The 19,486-nt window shown below is 41.4% G+C and overlaps 1 protein-coding gene across 2 annotated transcripts in view; it reads left to right on the forward strand.

Annotated features, from left to right (window-relative positions):
• Positions 1-19,486, forward strand: part of SDK1 (sidekick cell adhesion molecule 1) — a 411,809-nt gene that overhangs the window by 285,493 nt on the left and 106,830 nt on the right. For both annotated transcript variants that reach the window (XM_054210555.1, XM_054210556.1), the window contains exons 15-19: positions 96-243; positions 1,110-1,250; positions 4,926-5,107; positions 13,209-13,324; positions 16,404-16,596. In XM_054210555.1, coding sequence (XP_054066530.1) covers positions 96-243; positions 1,110-1,250; positions 4,926-5,107; positions 13,209-13,324; positions 16,404-16,596 — 780 coding nt within the window. The remainder of the gene's footprint in view (positions 1-95; positions 244-1,109; positions 1,251-4,925; positions 5,108-13,208; positions 13,325-16,403; positions 16,597-19,486) is intronic.

Genomic DNA, 19,486 nt, shown 5'->3' on the forward strand with positions numbered 1-19,486 from the left:
ACAAAGAGCTCTGAGCAGTCAGAGGCGTTTTCTCGCTTCTGCGGGGCTTTTAACAAGCGCTTCCATCTCTTTTCACATGTAAATTATTCCAACAGATTCTCCCTGGAAGGTTCACCTATCAAATCTTGACCCAAAGATGACCGGTGTCACTGTGAGCGGACTAACTCCAGCCCGCACCTACCAGTTCAGGGTGTGTGCCGTTAACCAGGTGGGAAAAGGCCAGTACAGCTCTGAGACCAGCAGGTACGGTAAAAATAAATACCCGTGTACTAGAGGTACCATCGCCTGGAACTATCGGGAGGAAAAAACCCGCCGATTGTTCGTGAATGAATAAAATAAAGTTATCTTGTGCACAATAATTGGGGAACGGAGCAGTTAGCATTACCCAGGCCTCTGGAGAGTGCTCTGCAGCTGTCAGTAATTGGTGATGATGGCAATTAGGCGATGCGGGATATCAGCCCGCGATGGAAGAGGTGCCCTCGCATTTCCAGAGTATCAGTTGAGGAGAATCTTGGAAGTATTTTTTCGCTGTTGTGCTGAGCCGCAGCAGTTAGCCCAGCAAGGAGCACAGCGTTCGCCCGATCATTGCAATGTCACTTCTGGAATTCACCCAGATGCGACATAGAAGGATGGCTTCATCAAGTTTAGTTTCAAATGCATCCCCCTTCTTCTGTGAACCAAAGCTTGCTGCGAGCTTGAATTGCAGAAGAGCTGAACTCTAAATGGCTTTTTCAAAATGTAGGAGTTTGATATGAAAAATATTGAAAGAGCTGAAAGAAACAATTTGGAAGGAGTCACAGACACTGGACCTGAGCTCTAACTCATTCAGGCTTGTAATCTTTTTAAAGAGTTGTAGCAGCCTGGGTGATTCAGAGAGAATAAGGTTACCTCAGCTGTCTGTCTTGTTGCTTGCTTAACTGATTTCCTATTATGTTGATTTGTTGTAACTATTTCATGCATGTCTTCAGCAGTTTGATCAGCGTTATATTTCTTTCTAGTCAGCAGACTTTGATAAACGAAACCGGTTCACGTGGAGTGGATACATGAAATAGAAATGTTATCTATCGTTTATTTCAACACCCACCTCCATCACGTTCTTTTGTACTTAGGCTGATGCTACCTGAGGAGCCCCCCAGTGCCCCACCGAAAAACATAGTGGCCAGCGGGCGCACCAATCAGTCGATCATGGTCCAGTGGCAACCTCCTCCCGAGAGTGAACACAATGGAGTTCTTCATGGGTACATCCTAAGGTAAGTAATTTCCTAACCTGGAAGGTCTGGAGATGGATCCGTGTGTGCATGAGGGAATTCAGAATGGTGTGAGTTAAGAGTATATTAAAAAATATTTCTAATTTCATTAAATATATTAGTTGTTACTTAAAAATTCTGTGTCTGCCCTGGTTTATTACAGATGACAAAACACCTCTGTTCCAGCGGCCACAAGGGTGCGGGCACTTCAATTCCAGCCTGTCTATACTAGGTACCGGCAGCTATACTGGCTGCTCCGAATGGGCTGCCGAAGCGGCCTGGCTCCCTGCAGAGGCTCTCAACACCCAGAGAGCTTTTTTGCCATTTTCAAAGTGAAGTGAAGCACCAAGTACTAAAACCGTTCACGCGGGGAGTTGGTACAGTGCAGCCTATGCATTGCAGACGTTGATTTGCTTATTACAATCTCAGCTTCCTGCTGGAAAGGTTAATTAAATTTATCAAAGACACAACAGGGCTCCTGCGCTATGGAAGAGCAAAAATAGAATCAATAAACTTCAGTTTTGTGCCAAACAAAACGTAGAGAGGGAATGACAGGTCAGATGCATCATGGCAGACCTTGATTTGGTTTTGAAAATCAGTCAGTTGAGTAAGATTCTTTCAGCGCCGTCTCTGTGTGTTAATGAGAAACCAATTCACGCAGGTAACTGGGAATTCTGAATAGATCCAGTCTTTCTGCTTACACAGGATTTATTGTGTTGGAAAGCGTGTTGCCACACTGAGAGACTTTGCAGAGTATTTCCCTTCTGTAATTTTTTGTGACTCGGTTGTTCACGCCTACCCAATTCAGCCGCAGCTTACGTGCTCCTTTGGCATCCTCCATATCCTGCAGTGCTCGCGGCCAGCTGGGGCCGCACCTTTAGGAAGGGAGGCTTTATCTAAATTAGAGTTTTTGTGGGACACTCCCAATCACTGCACCACCACTGACACATTTCCAAGTGACGGTTACAGCCTATTGTAGGCAGGCTGCTGACATTTTTAATGCAACATCCTCCAGACCTGCTAAAAGATAACTAAACGCTACAGTTTAAATGCCAAAATCCTGTTCATGGTGTGCTACTACTTTTGCTGGCATGGATGGAAATGCTTTTGTGATATTAAGAGCGTTGGTGAGCTCTCAAAATAGTGCTGGAAAGTTCCTTCTCTCTGCAGGCAGAGCTGAAGTCTGTTAATCTCCCTGTCACCTGCACCGAGCCCATTACGGTGGTGAGAGCCTTGTGCAAGAGCTTACAGTTTTAAGAGCTGGGCTCAGTTTGAAAGCTGTGCCGGTCATCAGGGACAGGTGGGAAAAGGTGCTGTAACTTCCATCCCTGGAGGGGTTCAAGGCCAGGTTGGACGGGGCTTGGAGCAACCTGGGCTGGTGGGAGGTGTCCCTGCCCAGGGCAGGGGGTGGCACTGGGTGGGCTTTAAGGTCCCTTCCAACCCAGACCCTTCTATGATTCTATGATTTTGTCTAGTGCTAGAACCTTGTCGTGAGACTTGGGTACCCATTTGCACAGGGTACAAGTGGTGTTTGCACAGTTCTCTCCTTCAAGCTGGTCTACTCAACGACAGGATTAATTCCTTAGCTATTCCAGCTGAGTCTTACCCAGTTGCAGCATTAAGTCCTTTGAGAAAGCAATCCCTTAGCAACCTACTTCTGGCAATCCGTTCTGGTTTCTCCATATAGTATTTTCAATAATGTTTAACTTAGGTATTTCCTACAACAGCTATCAGCATAATCGATCCCTGTCCTCGCGCTAACTTTTCTTTCCTTTTTAAGAGAGTGATCGTATTCATTACACTCAAGCTGTGAACATTTTTGATGTCGACATGTTTTGTCTTGATTACAGAGCAGAGAAACGATTTATTCAACAGGAATTTAAGTTTATCGTGTAATAGCACAACTGTCCCAAGTAATGAAGCAGGCTGTTCTTCCAAGTTAAATTGTGTGGTCATAGCAATGTGTCTGCACTGATTTCTGTAGAATTAGGGTATAAAAAAATGAAACCCACCACGCATCCCAGAAACCTAACGCGCCAGACATGCAAGGTACTAAATTGATGACACACCTGATCTTTAAAAGTGAAGGTGCGCTGCACAAGTCATATGGAGTATACATCAAAGTCCACGGCGAGAAAAATCATGAAGACATGACATTTGTGAACTGGCCTCCTTCCTCTGCCCTTTTTCTCGCTGGCAGTATTGCATTTAGAGGACTGCCATGCTAACAGCATAAAAGATTAAATCACAGGAGCACTCTACACCTTGTCTGCTAGGTGTGAGACAAAACATTGCCGCACAAAGGAATGACTTTGCCAGGAAGCGTACAACCTTCACAGGGGACCAAAGAAAGGAAAAGGTAGATTTTGCATAAAGTAGAAAAGATCAAGACATTCCATAAACTCAGCTGAGGGCTGATGTTTCTTTATTTCCGTTTGTGTTTCACAAATGGAATCGCACCAGTGTGGCGTTACGAGTATTGAGTATGCCAAAATATGGTCAGGCAAGCAGCTCCTCAGCAGAAGATAGAGGGGTTGGCAGTGATTATGAACTGATCTCTTTGTAAGAAAACTTTAGAACAAAACCTGTGGCTGAGATACACAAAGTTGTCTAGTTGGAGAAATGGCACCGATTTAACTTAGATGAATTTAAAATCAGACTGTGAGGTGTCAATGAAATCGCTCTGTGTCGGTAAGCTTTTGGTGATGACTGTGAAGCAAAAGATGAATAAGAGTGCGTAAAAGCTATGTGGTGAATAAAAATACAAATGTCTCCATAGTTGCCTTTTTCATGGAATAGCGATGCCTTGTGCCCCTTACGTGGTCTCTGTTTTTCTGGTATTTTGTGAATCAGCATACTGCAAGCATCCATTGTACCGTTTTCCTAAAGGAAGGAAAACAAACAGTATTATTCACATTCACAGATTTGCAAGGTTTGTTTGTTTTCTGTAATTTAGTTCTTCTCCATAGCTTTTTGGCCTAAAGAGACACATCAAAGGGGCTCTGTTTTCTGCAATACAGTGTTTACGTGGGAAAATATATTCTGCGTTTCAGCTTCCCATGTCTCAGCAGAAAGTTTGTCGGGCTGTTTACCACTTATCCATGTTTCTACAGCCCTTCTGGTGGAATTCCGAAGCTTAACCAATCCTTAAGTCTCAAATATATTCCGTCCTTATTTTAATCGTGCTGTGAAGTCAATCCTGGTGGAAGCCAGAGGTGGCAATGCCTGAGATTCCAGAAGGTCAAAGCCTTCTGAGCTCTTCCTTTCAGATTTCAGAGGAGAAGGAAGAAGACATTTCTCAAGCTGATTTACAGCAGCACCCTGATAAAAATCACATCTGGGCGATTTTTTCTATTAAATCACAGCTTTTACTAGACAAGCCACATTTAAAAAGCTGTAATTTTTTCTGCAACCATAAAAATGGATAAAATACCCGTTTTGTTTAGCCCTGAGCGTGCAGTCTCAGTGAGATCAGATTATAAATACTATAGCAGTCAAACACGATACGGTCTTATCAGGAGTTAGTCTGTTTCTGATTATTTTTCATTACTCTCTGTATAATTCTGCTGTAAATTTTGCGTATCGCCTCTTCACAAAGGAAACTATTTTGCTAGTCAGGATATTTGCTATAATTGATACCATCTAATTAACCAGCACATTTTTCTTCCCATATGGTAGGTATCGCCTGGCCGGCCTCCCCGGAGAATACCAGTATAAGAACATCACCAGTGCGGAAATTAACTACTGCTTAGTGAAAGACCTGATCATTTGGACCCAGTATGAAATCCAGGTGGCATCTTACAATGGAGCTGGGCTGGGAGCGTTCAGCAGACCTGTGACAGAGTACACGTTACAGGGAGGTGAGCAAATCGGACCAGTGTGTCCTTTAGAGTTAGAATTTATAGCCCAGCTTCCTCAGGAGGAGGTAGTCCCACCCAGCAACTTGTAAAATGAATGGTCAGTTCAGTCAAATTTGATAGACAGCTTGGGGAAGGAAACACCTACAAATTTGAAACGTCTAAGTAGAGACAAGAGGAGACTCTCCTACTATCTCTGTTGTGGAAAAAGCGGTGAGCGAATTCAAAAATTATCAATTTTTGTTGACGCTCGTGATGACACGTTACTGCACTCGCAGGTCGGAGTCAGCCGCAGCATAAGAAATAAATAGAAATAACTAGAAATGCTGAAGAGAGCTGGGGTCCAGTGGAATGAATTTATAGGACGCGTGACAGGCAGGGGCTGAGGTTACTCTGCCAGGAGAGTCGGAGAGAATATGGCAGGGAACTGGGTTTACCCTGGTCAAGAGATGCAGTATGCCACATATGCAATGTAGGAGACAAAAGCTGAGTAAACCAGCTCCGTTACTCGTGATAACTACAGAATACCTTGTTTTAGAAATATGGAATGAATTGTAAGGGAACTGTAGGGAGAGAGATACAGCCTGTGGAGAAAGAGTGTTTTGTAGCGTTTCAGGAATGGTGCAGACATTTGCGAAGAGGAAGATAAAACGATCTTTAAAGACCTGATTTTTATGTTTCAGCTCCCCCACACCTTTCTGGTAAGTGCTTTAAGAAGAGTATAAATTACATCAGCAAAAGGATATGTAATTACTTTTTACGACCAGCGTAAGGCATGTTTACACCTCTAGATTAGTATAAAGATCCATAGGATAATTAAGTACCAGGCCCTTACAACTTTCATATATTCCCATAATTGCAGGATTGTGCTGGATTCTGGCCACTGGACAGTACACGGTCTCTACTTCGGTTGTCATAAAGCAATTAAACTATTTTAAAAACCTGCAGTTTTACAGTACATCAGTTAATTTACAATCAGTGAAGAATACGTAGTTGTTTGTTAATTGTTACTAGGAGTACATTATAACATGATTGGATTTAGTTTCAGATGTGGGGAGATCTTTAGGAAAAGATTATTCATATGAAACACTAATTAACCAGAACAATTACAGAAGGAAGCTATCCATATTTTGTCCTAGGGCATGCAAAGTCTCACAGTTTAGACGAGTCTAGACACACTCAACCTCCTTCTAGGAGTATTTATAGCAGACCTTGAAATGTTTTTCTTAAAGTCTTCTCCTTGCAGCCAGGATTAATGTTTTGTATCCCACTAAAGACCAGATCTCTGCTGAGAATTGGTTTGCACACAGAATTTTAATCTCTTTTGTGAGTATACTTGTAATTCATTACTTTGTTTATTTGCACACTTTAGGCTGTCATAGCACCTTACCCTTCCATCTATTGAGACTCGGGTTTGGGCTTCACACACTTTTTCTTAAACCCTGCAATTGACTCTAATTTCCCTTGATATTATGTGCTGTTATTATCATCCTTTATTGATTGGCTGTCTGCTGTCATTTATAAGGATATAAATCCTCTGTTATAAATTAAGCGTAGTCAGTCTTGCGTTCATACTAATCAGCAAGTGTTTAGACCGCAGGACAGCCTGCAACAGCCTGTTTGTCTTTATGTAGTTCCTAAATGCTCATTGGTGGGTAGACATAGAAGAAAACCTGGATATTTCCTTTTTATTTTATAGCAGTAAATAACTACTTCACGGATGGTGCCGTCTCCTAAAGAATGCCTTGCTGGGTTTCTGCGCAAAGGCATACGGTCTACTCTAAAAAGAGTTTGAAGCCTTTTTACATTTACAGTTGAAAAGGGTGGCTAATTGGTATCAGTATCATTTGAAACTGGATTGATATCAGGTCTCCACATGTAGTGCACCACTGTCCGAAACTCTGCTCCTTTATCTCTCTTGTAGTTGGGAAATGACAGGAGAAGCCAGTGGCTGTTTCTTGCTCTGGAATGTCCTTCCTAAACCAAACCACCGGGAGTAAGAAAAAGCCCTGTGTAAAACTGCCTTGTAAATCATATTCTGATTTTAATATGAGCGGAGATAAATGTCAAAGACACACACTCCCATCCATCCCCCCTCTCCTGCTACCACTGCCGCCGCCTCTATTCTGACATGCATTAAATGATGTGAGCTATGCTGGCAAGAACCTGTCTGTCTGCAGATGAAAAATACCTGGAATACCTCGTATTAATCAAGTGTGTTATGCAGTCAAAGCCTGGCAGGAAATGAACCCCGGGAGCAGATCAACCCATTGGCAGGAGCCGATCAGCACATTGGCATCTTCGTCATAGGGAATATTGACTGGCCATACAAGCTGTGGATTTATACCAGACCCTAGTCTATTAATCCCGTATTAGTCCTCTGGCATCGCTTTAGCCACCGATAACTAATCAGCTACTCAAAGCTCTTCAAAAATCACCAACTTCTAGAATGTGGCCAAACTCGCGAGGTGCTGAAAGATGCAAACTCGTAGAGAAACTGGCACATAATGTCAGTCAGATAAAATGTCAGAAAGACTTACTGGCGAAGCACTGAACATCCTAGCACTGGGGTCAGACAGTTTGACTGTCTCTAAATCTTGAAAGTCTTTTCGGAGTGATATTCAGCCTAATCCTTTGATGCTCTGTGTATATAGGTCTGTCTTCATCGGAGTTTCTCCAGCTGTTCCTTACTTTGATGTTACTTTTCACGGGGATTTGCGCCAGCCTTCTGCATAGGGCGATTTTTACTTACTTAAACAGTGTCCTGCAGGACTTTTCATTGCCATATGAAAAACTGAAGTTTCCCAATACCTTTTCATATAAGAGTAGCTTTGTGGGATGTATAAATGTCTTTCTGGATGGTGATGATGATGTATGTCCCTCCTCTGCAATATTATACATGTTTACCTTTTCCTGCAGGTTGAATTAAGAAAGCAGAAGCTTCCATCCTTTACTTTGAGTCTGTCCCTTTTATCTCACTCGCATGAATACTTCTGAACTTCTCTCTCTGTGAAAAACTCCCACCACTCCTTAGATTTAGGCAAGGCAAGATTTATAAGAGATATATCTTTTATTAGGCTCCTTGTATTGACATTAACCAGCTTTTGTGTCTACTTTAGGTGCTATGTCTTTCTTTTAATGCACACGCCAAAGGCCAGTCTTATGTGCTAAAGTTCATCGTTCTCAACATGTAGTTTGATATTGGTTTATTTTCCCTTCTGTGCTGTGTGTGGACAGCTTGAAAGACCAGGAAAGTCTGAGCAAAAGGCCCATCCTGAATAAGTCATGAGACTAGTGAGTTTTGATGGTGTGGAGAGAAGGATAAAAGCAAGATGAGTCTGTTCAGCTGAGTTCAAAGTGGTTTCTTCGTAGGCAGTAGGAGGTGAATCAGGGAAATTTATAAGGACTGAGACAAAAGAGCTGGAGAAAACTCTGTTAACTCAAAACTTCCTACTTCATGTAGGAAATAATCTTGAAAAAGGAATCTCTGAGTAAGGAGTGTCCTTTACAAGCGTTCAGTTTTATCTCAGTGAAAAGAGATTTCCCTTAGTTTCCCCTCCGGCTTTCTTGGCAAAAGCATCTTGAAGATCCTTGTTCACTACTTTTGGGGAACATACCAACAGCCTTGAAGCATCCATGGCCAAGTTGGGCCCAACTGGTCCTGCTGCTCCTGTGCAGAACCAGTGTGGAGTTGTAGTGGCTGGATTTTATATCTCTCAGTTTTGTCATTGTTAGGTGTCATTTGCCATCTACTGCTTTTTTTTTTAAAAAAAAAAAAAAAAAAGATTTCACAAAGGTTGTGAAATTAGCAGTTGCGTTGGTGAGGTCCCTCTCCTCCAGCTCTTCCGTAAAGGGTAAAATCTCATCCTTGTGAGAGTCATGCAAGAAAGGAAGAAGGCATTTCCCAGCTGCAAGAAGCAAGAACTCGTCAGTTAGTGCCAAATCTCACACTACTGAATTTCAACTATCGGCGTGTGTAGAATTGCAGAGACTTTTTCTGTGCACCTGCTGCAGTCGGTAGCGCAGCAAAGGATGTCAGCCGGGAGCGTGGGGGAGAGAGAAGTCTTCCCAGGAGGAGCCGCCTGCCTCCGCGGCAGACTCTCCCCACCGCTCCCACTGGGGATGTGCAGCGCAGCACCTTGAGCCAGTGCATTAATGGAACAACCAAACCTTCACAGGGAGAAAAACCTGCAGTTCCCCGAGCCTGCCTTATTGAGACATGGAAGCTGCCACCTCAAAGGTCAGGAGCTCCGGAGGAGCAGGAGACTTTTCTGTACGCCTCCGTTGAAGATCTTTATTTAAGACCAGTAGTCTGGCTGTCAGAATCTCTGCGGGGTTTACATGCTATTTGCACATAGCTAGAGACAGCGTAATTACATGTACACATGCTTAACCTTAATGCCTTCTCTTCTCTCAATTATCTCATCAGCCAAAGCCTTTTAATGGCTTTTATCTAGAGTGCTTCCATGACCTTTTCTACTTAGAATGCTGCGCATTACCTTGCAGTCCCGGGGGCTGAGCTCTTAACAGATTTCCAACCCTGTGAACTTTGTCAGGAAGAAAGGAACAGTTGGTTTTGTCTGACCAATTTGATCTGCAATTCCGAGAGGACTCCCAGATGGGTCTCCGGTGGGAGGTGGTACAGGAATTCTCGCGAACATGATGAAGCACGGGTTTAAAAACCGAGCATGTAAATGCTTGGGGATTACTTTTGAAACATCTTTTTGATGTTTGTAGCTTCTGTACCACTCGACAACAAGACACTTGTAGGAAGAAGATAGATATCTACCACTAAATTAGGAAATCCTTTACGTTGACAGTCGCAGTTTCAACAAGTTACTGACCATGATCTTGGAAAAGTGTTTGAGTTTTGAAGTGACCAGAAGGTCAATTCTGATTTAGCTTCTGTCAAACTTCTTTTCTTTTTTTAAATGCAAAACTGTTCAGATACCCAAGGAAGTCTTTAATATCAGGACATAAAAGGAGAACTTTATACTGGCACTTTGAAGTTAATTTGAGATTATAATGCCAGTATTTTACTGATTAAAAATATAAAAATGCACTATATTATGTCTTCTGCAGTATAATTAAGCTTATGCATATCAGATGGACCACATTCTTTCCGTCTTTTAAATGCAGTCATTGAGATGCAGATGTTGATTTTTCAATAAAGATGTCCAAAGAGGAATTGTAGTATAAATCATGATTTCCAACATTCTGAAGGTTTTACGTTTTCTGTTCATAATTTTTACCATTTTTCTTCTTGTAGCAGGTACTTTTTGTGTCATGATGGTTTATTCTTGTTTCAGGAAATTACCTCCTTATGAAAGAAAAATATTTCCCTTTTTAAACAAAATCTACAACTGTAGTAAACCTATCCTAAAGTGCTTGCCTGGGCTTTTTTGAGGACTGTAAGGGCTGCAAATGAAAACTTGGAGCTTGCTGATGCAGGTTTTTTCCCCTCTCAAACAATCTGCAATATTTTGAATAGTATCTAAAAGACTCATCAGACCCTTAGAATAAACTCCTTGTGATATTGGAATCACTAGAAATTTGCTATTCATTGTACAGCATCCACGGGGTCCTCCACTGAGGAAAACAATGCCCACAGAACTGAAGCAGCAACCTACGTGCTAATCTGTGTTTCAGGAAAATGATAAAAGGAAATGATAAATGTCTTGCTGGGACTGGTGGTACCATTAAATCTCAGGTCACCTGTATGCGTTTCTTATGCTGTGGGAAAAACAGACTCTTCCTACCACTGCCAAAGTTCTGTATTTCTTCAAGTCTGGCTGTCGGTGGGCAGAGTAGGGGTTACGTATAGATTTTCTGTACAATAATTGTGTTACAAAGTCAACCCAGCACATATAAATGGAGTTGTAATGTAGCAGTTCAACAGAAGGAAGACGGATGAGTGGAGAGGATGATGCTCAGCTGATTTAGCCTTCATGACAGAAGGAGATTAATCTATCGATGATATCCAGGTGACTTCCTGATAACAAACTAACTTGAAGGCTTCTACGACAATTTTCTTCCTCAATGACAAATCTCTGGCAGAATTTCTGAATATGCAAATGTGCAGGAAAGTAAGAATTTTGGTTTTTAAAAAAATCTTATTCACGTCAACCGTTAATTATACAAAGCATTGCACACAAAAACAAACTGAAATACATTGTGGGGCTGTCATCATAAACAGCTTCATGAAAGGATGTGAATAAGAAAAAATAGATTTAGTAGGGGAATGTAGCCAAAACAGCTCATTATGACTGTAAAGTGACTTTAATACATACGATTGTATATCAGGGTGATTTGGTGAATCTCTTAACTACAAAAGCTTTATGATGTCTACAGATCATTAAGATAACATTATAGCCTTCCAAAGGCACACAAGGAATTATGACACATGGCAGGAAGTAGGACCTAGATTCCAATGAAAATTTAGAGTAGTATCAGATAAATTCTGGTTTTAGAACTCAATAATTACGCATAGTTCATAAATTGTGACATCAGCTTTTAAATTAGGTCAAGAAAGTTCTAAGTAATACTCAGTTTCTGAGGTTAAAAAAAAAAAACGCGCAGAGCTAAATTTTCAAGCCGTCGTAGACACCGGGGAGTTTGAGTGTGACGCAGCATGAAAGTGGCTGTTCTTGTCATTTCAAACCTGACATCTTTGAGCATTTCTCCATTTTTCTGTGTTGATGTTTCTAGGTTGTGGATGTCTTTGATAAGCGTACACTGTCCTAGCTCTGCTGGCCGCAGTCTCACTACGGTTGCACACCAGTTAAGAATAATGCCCCTTTATATCTCTTTCAAACAAACATAGCTTTTGGTGGAAAAGGGGCATTTTTACATTTTTGAACTTAATGTCTTGATTTCTTCTCCATACAGAGACTCATCTTCCAAAAGTACTTTGAAGCTTTAAAAGTTTGTGACCTGTTTTTGAAAAGTATGGAGCAAGCCACCATTTCTCAGCGGGAATTGTGGATACTTTTTAGAAGCACAGGTCATTTGGGCTTTGGTAGAAATTTTCTCTTGGCTGCAGAAGGAACAAAGCTTTCCAGGCTTCAAAACCACTTGTACATAGTTCCTCTTTTGTAGAATACAAATGCACGTGGCTATTAATAGTAATATTTTTGAAGGTTTATTAAATTTATTTTCTGGGATTCAAAGGGTGTTAGTCTGGGTTTTTTTATACTCAAATATCAGCTGTTTTCTTAAACTTACTATAAGCTTGGTAATTTCAGAAAGAATAGACCTGTCTCTTAGTATTCTTTCCTCTGAGAACTGTAGAAATGACATCCTAAAGCAGTAAGTTGAAGAAATTGCCTGGAAGATATTTAAAGATACCTCATGTTAAATGGCAAAATATTTAGATGTAATTTTTTGTTGTTTGAAGGCAGTATGCCTTTATGTTCCACGCTTTCTTTTGTATTGAGAAAACATCTGTCTAATTAAATACTTGGCATAAAATGTTTATGCAACTTTTAGTAGATTAGAAGATATATTGGCTCAGAATATATATAATCAATTCAATATACATGAATGAATATCATATCAAGATAAAACGAGAACATCTCCAGTTCCCAAGAAAAATCTTTATTGCATGTGATATGACTGGTCCTAATTTTTTAAGCAGCTGTAAATAATAAACAGATGCTGTCGCCGGATTATAATTCACAATTAGAGTTTTAACTGTACAAACCCCATGTTTGCTTGTCTGATCTGGGGAATTGTACGGTATTAAAAGACGCAAGAAATTTCTTTCTGAAACTGTTCAGTCTCTGTGCAGTCATGGATAATTGAAAGAGATGTGTTCACCTATCATTACCTAGCTTCTGTCTCAGGCCTTTATGAGAAACTCATCTGTGGAATAATAAGCTGCAGCAATCATTTCATCCCCTGGAAAGAATCTCCGATGCAGAATGAGAAATTAACCCAATTACCCTTCTTTCCAAATCATTGCTGGGTACCCTTTCACAAGAAGTGCATCCTTTTCTCAAGGTTGTTATAACTTTGTGACCGGCCAGAGGCAATGAATCGCTTTTCTCTTTTGTCCCCCCATCCCTCCTCCGCTCTGTTTTACTTCCCTGCCAACCGGGAGCAGTGCCTACAGCTCCACCCCAGAACGTGCAGGTCGAAGCCGTGAACTCCACAACCATCCAGTTCCTCTGGAACCCTCCACCCCAACAGTTCATCAATGGTATTAACCAAGGATACAAGGTAAGGAGAAACATGATTTCTGTATCTTCAAATAATGTTTGCCTTAACGGTCCTGGTATATAACAATTAGGAGCTGAATCTAATAACCTCTGAATCTCCAAAGTGACTGTATATTTTCAGGGGTATCTTACACGAGTGAAATGGAGAGAAGTGGGCAGTTGTTGCTGCTAACATTTGCTAATCTACGCAAGTTCTGCAGCAAAGGGAATTTGTCTATGGCTAGATTTCCTTTGTCATTTACTTGGAGAGTCTCCAAAGCCAAAAAGCAGTTCAATGTCAAACAGTTTGGGAAGTCAGCACAGGAGATATGTCGTGGTGCCACTGAAAATCAACCTTGAGATTTCTATTTACTCTAATGCAAAATTCCCGTTCATTTCATTAGGAACCAAGACATCACGCTAAATATTTGTCTCAACTTCCCCACGGTGATGATTTGGGAGATATAAGAATGTAAAATTTATTAATCATGCTTGATGACACGGAGTTAGCGTGATAAGTCCCTGTTGATGGGGCAACTGGCAATATCTATTACAGTACGCAGAGTAGAGAGTGCTTAACAGAGCACTTGTTGGTACTCTGGCCAGTGGAGTGTATGCTAAGAAGGTAGCTGGAGTGGTTTATTTCTGTCTCTCAGGAAAGGCTGCTTAATAGAAACTCCTTCAACAGTTCAGCAGTAAGGGCATAATAAACGGAGGGTTTAAAAACATTCCTGGAATGCACAAAGAGAAATCTCGTAGGAATCACAGGGCAGGAAACGGGAAGACGGGTACCTTTTACGAGCAGGGAAGGAGGAAGGTTGATTTAGGTGTTGGGTGAGCTGAGAGGGATGCGTTGTTCAGAAGATAAGCTGTGAGTTGAGGGATTGTAGGTGGATTTTAGAAGTTTTGGAAGACTTGAGACTTTGTAATTCTCTGTAAGAATTTCTCAAAGTGATGGAGAAACAGACAGGTATGCATGGGAGCTTTAGTATTTTTCCCACCTATACATTTCTCATAAAAAAACTCCAGTGGTTTCAGAATCCCGCTGCTGAAGTATTATATACGTGTAGATGGGTTTGTCTTTTTTTTTTTATTTTTTTATTTTTTTTTCCCAGAGATAGAATCAGCCCTCAAGACTAGGTGACTGGCAGGGCTGCAAGAATATATCCTGACACCTCAATACAACAGTAGTACTTGGCTTCTCTTCAGACTCTGGAGAATAAAAGCACTTTTTGGGCTCAGTGGACTGCAATGCACTATAATTTGCTGGTGCAAGTCCAAGCACGGTGAGCTCAGTCAGATTTGCAGAAGTCATATTTCAGATTTTTATTCTTTATTTTATTCAAACAGAGTTTCAGCCTCAAGATCCCTAGTCTCATCGCATAGCTACTTCTAGTTTATGTTTCAGTTTCTTCAGCAAAGGTATAAAATAACTGAAATTGTAATTTGTATCTGTCAGCGGTCAGTGAAAACTTTTGAAATGATCAAAATTTCTCGTTCCTTGGATTTCTTTGATTGCAGTAGATTGCAGCAGCTTTACCGTTTCTGTTTCTCACGGGGACTGTGAATTGCTGTACAAAGTGTGTGTGAAAACATTTCTGTCAGTTCCTCCTTTTGCATAGTTTTTTGTATGATGTATAAATTACTAGCAGTCGAAGCTAGGCCTTCGCTTTTCTGAAGGATTAAACGCATTTTTTCCTTTAACTGACGGAATTGTTCACTTTTATTTTTCACACGTTTCCTGAAGACGGTGCAATGAAATTTATTCAAAAAAGAGTTCAGTCCGCCAAAGTTATAAGTGCCAATTGTAATCCGCAAAGGTGATTTAGAAAAGAAAATAAAACTTACTATTCCATCAACCATTTTCCATTTTTATCTTTTCTTTGAAATTTATTTGCATTTCAAGAAGTTGTAAAGTGCACCTTTTTCAAATATGAAATATTCCTAACAAAATTACTCCTTATAGTCCCCTAACTGTGCTTTCTGATTATCAGAAACTATAGACATTGGCTAAATGTCTCAAATATGGCTCATTTATTTCTGGCATCTATTCATGTTTATGAGCCTGAAATCAATACAAGTAGCACGATTTACACAGATACCGAGTAAGGCCTAGAATTTTAACATGCTTGTACAAGCCACAAGATAAGGATTTTTTGACACAATAAAAATTTCATAAGCGCTTTAAAGCTTTAGACCCTTAAGCCGTTAGGGCGCTTTCAAAAATTGTTTTAAAGTTTCAAAGTCATTTGCCAAAAATGAATTTTTTAAGTCCTCATTTAGGTACCTACACGTAAGGTATACTCCACTCTAAAACATATTGATCACCCAGAAGATCCACTGAGATGAGTGAAACCTGGAAGAACTGAGCACATCTGACAAGCACGCTACTTTAAATGCGTGAAAATGTCTTCAGCAGTCTCACTTTTGGGACCCAGATGTTGAAAATTGTAGTAATCATCTTTACAACCATTTTCTATTCTTTCCGTTGTCCCAGAACCACTTGAATCATTCCCAGTTTGGATATCCCCAAACCACCGAACATCGTAATACTCTTCGCCAGTTAGGCAGGGCTGGTCAATGGGTGCCGGGGGGCTGCGGGAGGGGAAGGAGATTTCCCCTCTCTCTCTCCCCCTCTATCCCGCTAACTTCCCCAGCACATGGAAACTTTAAAGGAACCCCAAAATAAGATACAGCGTTTGTCTCAGAGTAGCACTTGAAAGTACTTTTCTTCCTTCGGCTTCCTCTCAGCAGCACAGACCGTCCAGGCTGGTCCGAGCAGCCCAGAGAGAGACGAAAGACTCACGTCGTACAAATAATCATTCGCGATAATTTTGGCATTGTGGAGTAGCAGACAGTGAGAGCTGCGATACCTCCACGGTATCAGTGTATCCCCCATCGCTAGTGAGTGTTATACACATCCCTCCAGTTATCAGAGTAACAGCGTTACATCCATCTGTTCAGCGTCAGAGCCGACAGTAGTTTAACAGCATTGCTTGTTTTTTTACAATCAGATTAAGATGGTTTTGGCAGCCAAGCATACTTCGATTCCAAAGAGACACAACTTCTAACGAGATCTCACCCGTGTTGAAATTTTCTAGCTTCTAGCCTGGCCAGTGGATGCTCCAGAGACTGTGACTGTGGTCACCATTGCTCCAGACTTTCATGGGGTTCACAGCGGCTGCATCACCAACCTGAAGAAATACACCACGTACTACACCTCGGTTCTCTGCTTCACCACACCTGGCGATGGACCACGAAGCACGCCCCAGCTCCTGCGCACCCTCGAAGACAGTGAGTAGTCAGCGCTGGTAGAGAATCTCAGGGCTCGGATTTCGTTTGGTTGGACAGAAAAGCCAGCAGTTTCAAATCTAGGCACTTAAAATTGGATCTTGGGTTCGCCATCAGTTTGTCATATCTTGTCAAGTTACTTTGCATCAGACAATGACCTCAGCCAGTTGTCCGTGTGTGTTCTTTTAGCCTGCGGCAAATGAAAGGCGTTCGATTTTTTTTTTCGTTATGGACTAAACCTGGATGAATTTTTTTACATTGGTCAGAAGCGGAAAGGTTCATAGTCTGGTTCAGCTAGCCCACAACGCGTTCTTTATGTCTGTGAGCCCATATGATCTTAAATCCGTGTTCAGGCATCCAAATAAATATGAATTGATCTTCTTAGGAGCTGAGCGCTGGAACTTCCCGTGGAGGTCAATGATTAATTTATGATTGTTTCCTTCTGTTATTCAATATATTGAAAATGTCTATATCTATATTATATTGCAACTGTTTGTATAAAAGAAGCAGAATCATAACAGTGCAGTAACTTTTATTCTGCAAAACTGGAGTCAGATTCACAGGATGAAATAAGAGGAGCTGGATAGTTTAGCATATAAATTATTTCCTCCATCAGAAAATGTTTTGGCCTCTGTGGCCCGGTGGAAGTGTTTGCTCAAGACATATTTGGGACTCGCAAGTCTAGCGTTGTTTCTGATGCAGATAATTAAATTGCGGTGACCCTCATAGCCAACTGTGTGTCCATGGTGATCTTGGCTCTGGCCAGCGCTTCGGTATCTTCCTGTCACGGAGCATCATAAACACCAACGCGCATTTTCAGATCCAAATCAAAATAAAAAAAAAATATCTACTACATCCATTAAGGTGTTGTTTTTAGAAATACTATGTTGCCTTAATAGGGGTCTTTTAGGTTAGTCGGTGTTCCCATAAAGAAAAATCTGATTATCATTAACGTTGACAGAAGTGAGGCTCCAAGTGCTAACCCAGTTTTTCCTGAGATACTCTTGAAAGAATGTGAAGAAAATTAAGTACTTTCCCATGGATTTTCCTTTCGTGGTCAGTCTCCTCCATCTGCTCGACCTCTGTCCCAAGAGCAGGCTGTAGAATTAAACTAGAAGATCACTACCAGAAATCTATGTGAACTATTAATATAAACTCTTAACGTGTTTGACTGGGGTTGAAGCAAAAGGCATGGAGGAGAGAGAAACCTGAGTTAGGTTCCTGTGTGTAGTATTAACTTTTTTGCCTGTTTTCCTAAGGAAATGAGGCTTTTGACAAAGGTGGTTTGTAAATGTGTCTGACTGTCTTAGGTCCATCTGTCTTAGGTCCACCTGTCTTTCTCCCTCCAATGACGTTTGAACCCTGCGGCTAATTTCAGTGAGTACGGAAGAGTAAGAGACCAAAGATATGAGACTCCTAAGATTTCATGAAAATTAATCGGCTGGGAAGAGGAAAGAGACTATTAAAATTTCTGCTGAAGGAAAGGCTGCAGAAATGAGCCTTAAGAGACTTTGTGCCAAGGGGGAGAAGGGGCACAGTCAAGGCAGTGGGAGCGTCTCAGGGAAATGCTGGGATCACGTGCCATTTTAAACACAAGAATATTCCATCACGAAACATAAAACGAGAAAGCCAGGCTTATCTTTTGTAAAACATCTAAAACATTTCTTGGTGTACGCAGCTGTATGCTGCTTGGAGATGAGCAGGAGGCTTTTTGTTTTTTTATTTTGGTCCTTCAGAATCGCTTTCCTTGGTTTTCATGGTGACTGAGAAGTTAAGTGCAGGATGGTATAAATGCATCTTTGTGGAGAACTCGTTGAATCAAAGTTGCTTCAGGATTTATGTGGTGGGAAAAAAGATTTGAAAGGACTGTCACTCGTGTTCTCAGGTGATAATTTTCTGTCTGTATAGCAAAGTTAGGCGATCCTTTAGAAAAAAATAGTGCAAACAGATCTGTTTGCTGATGAACTATGGGTCAAATAAAACCCGACATCCAGTCAGAAGCAACGTGTCTTGGCGTGGAGTAACCTGCACCTGTTTTTCATTATGACACTAAAAGCCGACTGCAACTGCAGGCGCTAATTGGAGTAAAGCTTTGCGAGTCTGCGGTTTGCACGTCTGCAGATACGCGGTCCCGAACGGTGCACAATTGCTGTGCTCTTGTTGGGCACTCCTGAGATCGCTACCAGATCAGCAATTCTTTCTGTAATGCTTTGGCTACTAGATAGCGCAGAGTGCATTTGGAAATATTCCTCGCTAGGATTGCAGAATTGCAAATGTGGTTGTAGCCGACCTACTGGCAGGCTTTTTTTTTTTTTTTTTTTTGGTCATAGCTGGAGGGGAATGAGAAACCGGACTAAAGTGAAGAGGAAACAAAATATGAAATTGCAGACGAGAAATTGCCAACTGATGTCAGTGGAGCTGGAGGATACTCGGGCAGGGATCCAATGACAGAAGCACAGTGAATATAAAGTGAACAAAAACTCCTTTTTCCAGTACATCGATTGAAGAGAGAACAGCAGTTGGATCAAAAATCAGTCAGGATGTCTTCCTTGAAGATCAAAATTGAGGGAGGATGGCATATTCTTGACAGTCATTCCATTTTATGCTCTTTCATTGCACACTAGGGAGCTGAAATTTTTAAGAGCTCTTGAGCTACATCATAAAAATCCTTTAAAAGTTTCACACACTTGTATTCATTTTACAGAAGACAGTTGCCATTATGCTGGACGTTTTTAGAGTTGTTTGGAGGGAATCTGTCCAAGCAGTGGCTCGGGGACTCTGCCCTTGCTTTGACCTTGCGTAGCCACAAGGCTCTTCCCAGGTGAGGGGGTGCCAGTGGTGCTGCTGCAGCCCTCGGGCCAGACGAGCTCCACGCAGCAGCACAGGTAGATGC

This window comes from Rissa tridactyla, chromosome 8 (genome assembly GCF_028500815.1).
Source record: "Rissa tridactyla isolate bRisTri1 chromosome 8, bRisTri1.patW.cur.20221130, whole genome shotgun sequence".
Lineage (NCBI taxonomy): Eukaryota > Metazoa > Chordata > Aves > Charadriiformes > Laridae > Rissa > Rissa tridactyla.